The sequence below is a fragment of the Lactuca saligna genome, chromosome 4 (genome assembly GCF_052625555.1).
Source record: "Lactuca saligna cultivar CGN05327 chromosome 4, ASM5262555v1, whole genome shotgun sequence".
Lineage (NCBI taxonomy): Eukaryota > Viridiplantae > Streptophyta > Magnoliopsida > Asterales > Asteraceae > Lactuca > Lactuca saligna.
Window position 1 is genome coordinate 12,691,819 of NC_136420.1, and position 6,859 is coordinate 12,698,677.

The following is a 6,859-nucleotide window of genomic DNA, read 5'->3' on the forward strand; positions in this document are numbered from 1 at the left end:
ACCCAATATTGAAAGTTTGGAAATAATACTTGATATCTCAAATATTATTGAGTAAAAAATCTCAATGTTCAAAGTTTAGCACAATATATTTATTTCATTACATTTATTTTTAGGTGCTATTAAAAAATTTAAAAAAAAATTAGAAATCGGGTAATACCCGAATTACCCTTACCCGAATTATCCATACCTAAATTTAATTTGGATAGGATAACGGTAAATTTTTTTATATGAAAAACCTGAATTAGCCGATCCGAATTACCCAAAACCCGAAAATTTTACCCACTAACACGGTAGGTGAAAGCCCATTTTCTTCCTTTAAAACTTTTGTGTAGTGTTACATCCACACCATGCATCCACCATCTTTGACAAATCGCATCTCGACTCTGTCGAGAACACGACGGAGCAACAAACGAAAAAGTTCTCAATCGGACCAAACATCACCAATCCTTTTCCTTTCGCTTCCGTTGTAATCAAAATAAATGAATTATTATATTCTTCATCTTCTCCATTAATCCAACCCCCAAAGCCCTAACTCCATAATCTCAGTACCCAGATCATGAATTCACCAATCCCTCTTTTGTTTTTGTTTTTCTTCACTCTTTTCATTCACCCATCGATCTCAAAATCACCTTCGCTTTTCCTTTCCTCAAATTCTCTCACCAAATCAAACAACTCGGTAACTATCAGATGGTCTGGAGTCGACTCACCTTCACAACTTGACTGGCTCGGCATCTACACGCCGCCCAACTCCTCCATCCACCACTACATCGGTTATCTCTACCTCAACACCTCATCCACATGGCAATCCGGGTCGGGTTCCATCACAATCCCATTGATTAACCTCAGATCCAAATACAAAATCCGGATCTTTCGATGGACAGAGTCAGAGATCATCCCGACCCGCCAAGATCATGACAACAATCCCTTACCACAACCCAAACATTTACTAGCGGAAACGGAGGAGTTTGAGTACGAACAAGCTCACGGGCCGGACCAGATCCATTTAGCGCTGACGGGTGAGGTCGGTGAGATGCGGGTTATGTTTGTGAGTGGTCATGGTAAGAAAAGTGTCGTGAAATACGGTTTGGATTCGGGTCGGATGGATCACGTTGTGGAAACTCGGGTGGGCCGATATGAGAGGGAAGATATGTGTGATTCTCCGGCGAATCAGAGTGTTGGGTGGAGAGATCCAGGGTTTATACATGATGGAGTGATGATCAACTTACAGCCAGGAAGAAGGTACTTCTACAAGGTAATTTCTCGAATTATACCTTAACAAAGATTGTAGTTTATTAACTTATAATCAAACACTTCTTATACCAATCATTAGGTTTTAGACAGATATACGTAATCATCTGAATTTTGCACTCGAAAGTAGTTAATTTGACGTAAAAAACAACAGGTGGGAAGTGATTCAGAGGGTTGGAGCAATACTTTCGACTTCGTATCACCAGATAACAATTCAGGTGAAACAATAGCTTTTTTGTTCGGAGATATGGGGACAGCAACACCATATAACACCTATATAAGAACACAAGACGAAAGTATTTCAACCATTAAATGGATTGCTCGTGACATTGAAGCCCTTGGTGAAAAACCAGCGCTGATATCCCACATTGGGGATATCAGTTACGCCAGGGGCTACTCCTGGATCTGGGATCACTTTTTCAACCAGATCGAGCCCGTGGCGTCTAAAGTCCCATACCATGTCTGTATCGGCAATCATGAGTATGATTGGCCGATGCAGCCGTGGAAACCAGACTGGGCAATGTATGTTTTCGCTCGTGATGGTGGCGGTGAATGTGGGATACCGTATAGTTATAAATTCAACATGCCCGGGAACTCGTCCGAGTCAACCGGGACCCGGGCACCACCAACTCGGAACCTATACTATTCTTTCGATTTCGGTGTTGTTCATTTTGTGTATTTATCAACGGAAACGGATTTCCTCAAAGGAAGTAAGCAATACGAGTTTTTAAAGAATGATTTGGAGTCAGTTGACCGGGTCAAAACGCCGTTTGTTGTGGTCCAAGGTCATAGACCGATGTACACCACGAGCAATGAGGTTAGAGACCGTCCGATTCGGGAGAAAATGCTTGAGCATTTGGAACCGTTGTTGATTGATAATAAAGTGAACCTGGCCTTGTGGGGCCATGTTCACAGATATGAACGCTTTTGTCCACTAAATAATTATACTTGTGGGAGTGGGCCAGTACATGTGGTGATTGGGATGGCTGGTCAGGACTGGCAACCTATTTGGGAGCCTAGACCTAACCACCAGACAGTCCCAATTTTTCCACAACCGGCCCGCTCAGTGTACCGTGGTGGTGAGTTTGGGTACACCAAACTCATTGCTAACAGAGAGAAACTAACTTTTACTTATATCGGAAATCATGATGGGGAGGCACATGATGTGGTGGAAATTCTAGCTTCCAGGGAAGTCATAAATGGTGAAATTACTAAAATAGTCACTAACGAGGTCGGGCCAAGTGAGAATCAGAGTGGTAAAGAAGGAAAAACATCGGTTTTATGGTATGTTCAGGGTGCTGGTCTTCTATTGTTTTGTATGTTAGTTGGATATTTTATTGGGTCGATGTCTCGTAAGAAGAAAGAAGGTGTCACGAATAAGGATTGGACCCCGGTTAAGACTACTGAAGAAACATGAATATTTTGTATACTTTGTGTTGGTAGTTTTGTGTATAAGGTATAGATTTCGATTAAACGGTTTTCATTCTTACATGTTGGATATGAAGAGCTTACTAGATATGTGTAAATATAATGTTTGTAGTCTTATCGTATGAATAAGAAATTGTCACTATGCTACACCAATACTTATCGTTTCTGTCATCCTTTACTGTTGGATTATCTCAAAACTACTTTATTTTGATGATTCCTTATGAAATTCGACAAACTAGGATGAGAGTTTGTGAGTGTTCCTCATAATATCCATGTGAGATTTTACAAACTAGGGACTGTTAAGTCGGTGAATAGGTAGGCTCACTATTGCATATATAGAATCACTAGAATGATACATAGGCATAAAACTTGTAGAATAACTACCAAATGATGAATATATAGGTCACCAAACTGCCCTTTATCCTCCTTTTCATATTTTCATTTCCAACGGTTCTTCATCAGACTCATGATCTACTTCATCAAGCACAACTTCTTTCCAATGAAGATTCGACTCTACCATACGTCTATTTTCATCATGATCCCGATAGATTTGTGAAGGAATGTTGGAAGAATTTTAGATATTGAAAAAATAGATGTCAATATATATGTTGCTCCAACTTGCCATCTCAAAATAATACCTCCACTCACCGTCCAATGTCAAGTCAAACTGTAGCTAATGCCAAGTTGTTCCAAACCCAACAAAATCAATACCTCTCAAGGGATGGCCCAAATAATAACTCTTGCAAATGAAAAGAATAATCCAAAAAAATAACAAAAAGTAGTATTAGTGTTATATATATATATATATATATATATATATATATATATATATATATATATATATATATATATATATATATATAGTAACTTTACATGAGAAAATGTCATATTTGCTTATATTTATTTGAACATTTACAAATTTTTTAAATGAGAAAGAGAAAGCAAGAGAGGTAGTTGGGCTCATTTTTTTTTTTTTTTTTTTTTTTCAAATTAACAAGATATTAAAATAAATATAAAAAAATAAAAACAAAGGGCATTTTTATAATTTCACAAACACTTAACATAACATAATATGTTAACAAAGTTAGTCATAAGGATCATTTGTATGCAAACTTTGCGCCGTAGGACCATCCATATAAAAAAAAAAGTTCCTAGGAACAAACGGAAAAACTTAAGTACCATATGTGAAATTGTCTCTTATATATGTTTTTGATTCTTACATTATATATGCCTACAAATACAAAAAACTAATATAACTAGGCAAAATATAGATTAGATACTTAGTAATAGTTGGTTAACGGAACATTATATAAAATAAAAATACTTATAAAACTAACCACACATGAAAATAATTTTTTTTTTTATTAAATTGACAAAATAACCAACACATTCAAAACAAGGCATTCAAGAGTCGACTTGTAAGTCCCAATACTCGGATCTTCTCAAGGTATCAATGCATTTGTTTGAATTAATGCGGAATCATAATCAAACTATGCGAACCAAACAAACAATTAGATGAATCAATGAACACGTTTCAATGAATGCATACAGACCTAAGGCCGGTACCGAGAATTCAAATGGCCAGGACTATCCGGAAAAAAAGGCCCTTAGTTCTTAAAGTGTAACGAATTAAAATTATATAAACTAGTATTTTTCTAAAACGACAATAAACTTTATAGCAATAAACATAGCAAAATCATGATATTTTAATGAATAATTACATATCGTAACAGTTAACCGACGATCCGTGAAGCTTTCCTCACGTTCTTGATAGAAAATTGGTTGAGCAACTCTTTGTAGTCTATACTCTCTAAGATTTCGTTCTCGATAGATATCATCACCAAACCACTAAGCCTTTCTTGGGACATTGTGGAGCGTTAAGTAAGACTTCAATAACTTCAACTTAGAAAAACTTCTTTCTGCAGATGCCACTGTTACTGGAATTGTCAACAATATTCTATATGCAATGCTTGCATTTGGGAAATAATCAAGTTCTTTCAAAAACTTCAAAGCATCTATAGGGTTGCTAAATTCATTGGTTTCCAATGTCTCAAATAATTTCAACTCCGTATAAAGTTCATCGGCATCAATATCCGATCTTTCTTCAAACTTGAGTGCTTTTTCAAGACGATGACAAGACGACTTAAGATCTTTATCTTCAATTCCCTTCAAATTATGTGGAAATAAAAACCCAAATACTTTATCATACTCTTTGAATTGTTCAAATCTTGTCTCATGAGAAGAAATAGCTTGATCAACAATGTATAAGAAATAGTTAACTCTGAAATCCTCTTCAGGTGAGAACTCTCATCAAACCTTTTTTTCCTTTCAATTAAACACTTTTGTGGAAATATTGGATAAATACCCATTTCAATAGCAATGTCCTTAGCTTCATCAATCGCTTTTAAAAAAACCCGTTTCTCTATAATCCTTGAAGTACCCAATCAATTTGTTTATTTCTGTAATAGCATTATCAAGATGCATATGCTTTGAATGTAACTTTTTACTCACATGGTTTAGCACTTCATGCCATATAACAGTTGATACCAAAAATTCAAAGTCACCAAGTTCTTTTTCTGCTAGTGAAGTTGCTTCACTTGCAATTGCAACATCATTATCTTTTTCTCCAACTTGAAGTAAAGCTTCTCGTACATCAACAAGTTGCATTTTAATAGCCTTTACACTCTCAACTCGACTTTACCAACGATTTTGACACAATGACTTAAGACTCCAAGCTTTTACATAATCTTTTAGGATTTCCCACCTCTTAGTAGAATTCGCAATTATAGTATAAATGCGTTGGATGAATCCAAAAAAGTTCTTTCCTTTAACACACTTGTTAGCCATATCACATAATGTTGGATTAAGAGAATGACAACCACAAGGAGTGTAAAATGCTCTAGGGTTTATATCTAAAAATCTCTTTTGCACTCCTTGGTGTTTTCCTTTCATGTTTGCTCCATTATCATAGCATTGACCACACATATCATCAATTTAAAGACCAAAAGACTTTAACTCCTCAAGTGTAATATCAAATAGTCCTTTTCCGGAGGTATCATCAACATTCAAAAACCTAAAAATGACTCCTCGACAGTAATAGAATTATATGATAACTTTAAATACCTCACTATTATAGTCATCTGTTCTTGGTGACTTGAATTGAGAGTACAATCAAGTATGATTGAGTAGTACTTTGCTTCCTTTATTGTCTTGATAAGTTCTTTTTTAATTTCTTGAGCTATCAAAAGTATTAGTTCGTTTTGGATCGTGTGCCCAAGATAATGCACATGAAGCTCGTCATTTGTGATCCGCCGCACATGCTCTTTGATAACTAGGTCAAACTCTTCCAACATTTCAATGACACCCAAAAAATTTCCATTATCTGTTAAATATATTAACAAATAAGAAGTGGAATTAATCATAATAATTAATAAAAAGGTATTTGTTGAAATTGGAAAAAAAATACAATCTATAGTTACCTTTTTGATACAACTTTTCATTTGATCCACGAAATGCTAAATTATGTTTAGCAAGAAACTTCACTATTTCAATGATTCGCAAAAGGACTTGTTTCCAGTAATCTCTTTATTTCTTGAATTGCTCGTAATGAACTTTATCAATTGTTTCATTCAAGTTCAATCTTTTACGCATATCAAACCACTTATTCCTATTTGTGAGATGATCCAAAGAAATTTCGTCTTCTTTAACTCTACTGGTAACATGGTGCCAATCCGAATAACATTCGTCACCTAGTTTACCTTTAGAAATCCCTTTTCTAAACACTTTACAACAAAAACAAAATACCTTGTCGAGCTCTTTCGAATATACTAGCCATTCTCTATCACACTTCTCCAAATTTGGTAAAGTTCTTGTATGTAAAGCTGCAGAAAATCGTCTACCAGATTTATCGTAGGGACCATACATAATACTAGTATCTCTTTTAGGACCTTTCTCAACCAAAAGTTTAAGCTCTTCATAATTAAGTTTTTCCCACCTTCTTGGATCACATATATCAACAAGCTCTTTAATGGGCTCTTGTTCTTATGCCTCTTCTACTTCTACTTCTACATTTTCTTGGTGTTCAACATGCTCTTCAACATGCTCTTCAATAGGCTCTTCAACAGGTTGTCTATGAATAAACTTAACTAGAGCACCGGCATCGGCCTTTCTCTTTTCTTCTTCT

The 6,859-nt window shown here is 35.6% G+C and overlaps 3 protein-coding genes across 3 annotated transcripts; 1 reads left to right on the forward strand and 2 right to left on the reverse strand.

Moving 5' to 3' along the window:
- The first annotated feature begins 330 nt into the window (after positions 1-330).
- On the forward strand, positions 331-2,829 carry LOC145041240 (putative inactive purple acid phosphatase 2). The gene is made up of 2 exons (XM_078989243.1): positions 331-1,252; positions 1,403-2,829. The coding sequence occupies exons 1-2, from the start codon at positions 557-559 to the stop codon at positions 2,663-2,665; spliced, it is 1,959 nt and encodes a 652-aa protein (XP_078845369.1). The 5' UTR covers positions 331-556; the 3' UTR covers positions 2,666-2,829.
- Positions 2,830-4,524: 1,695 nt separating this feature from the next.
- LOC145039290 (uncharacterized) lies at positions 4,525-5,343 on the reverse strand. Its single transcript, XM_078987360.1, has 2 exons — positions 5,091-5,343; positions 4,525-4,925 (listed from the first exon to the last, which is right to left on the reverse strand). Exons 1-2 carry the CDS (start codon positions 5,341-5,343, stop codon positions 4,525-4,527), a joined length of 654 nt encoding a protein of 217 aa, XP_078843486.1.
- A 327-nt stretch (positions 5,344-5,670) lies between these two features.
- LOC145039291 (uncharacterized) lies at positions 5,671-6,600 on the reverse strand. Its single transcript, XM_078987361.1, has 4 exons — positions 6,324-6,600; positions 6,156-6,218; positions 5,869-6,058; positions 5,671-5,749 (listed from the first exon to the last, which is right to left on the reverse strand). The coding sequence occupies exons 1-4, from the start codon at positions 6,598-6,600 to the stop codon at positions 5,671-5,673; spliced, it is 609 nt and encodes a 202-aa protein (XP_078843487.1).
- Between the last annotated feature and the right edge of the window lie 259 nt (positions 6,601-6,859).

Bases quoted from the DNA above. Each gene is read 5' to 3' on its own strand.
- LOC145041240 (XM_078989243.1), top strand. From the start codon at position 557: ATGAATTCACCAATCCCTCTTTTGTTTTTGTTTTTCTTCACTCTTTTC. The intron at 1,253-1,402 runs GTAATTTCTCGA...AAAAAACAACAG, and splicing joins GAAGAAGGTACTTCTACAAG to GTGGGAAGTGATTCAGAGGG.
- LOC145039290 (XM_078987360.1), bottom strand. From the start codon at position 5,343: ATGCAACTTGTTGATGTACGAGAAGCTTTACTTCAAGTTGGAGAAAAA. The intron at 4,926-5,090 runs GTTTTTTTAAAA...TTGTTGATCAAG, and splicing joins CAAGGATTATAGAGAAACGG to CTATTTCTTCTCATGAGACA.
- LOC145039291 (XM_078987361.1), bottom strand. From the start codon at position 6,600: ATGTATGGTCCCTACGATAAATCTGGTAGACGATTTTCTGCAGCTTTA. The intron at 6,219-6,323 runs GTAAAAGATTGA...TCATTGAAATAG, and splicing joins GAATAAGTGGTTTGATATGC to TGAAGTTTCTTGCTAAACAT. The intron at 6,059-6,155 runs GTAACTATAGAT...TATATTTAACAG, and splicing joins TGAAAAGTTGTATCAAAAAG to ATAATGGAAATTTTTTGGGT.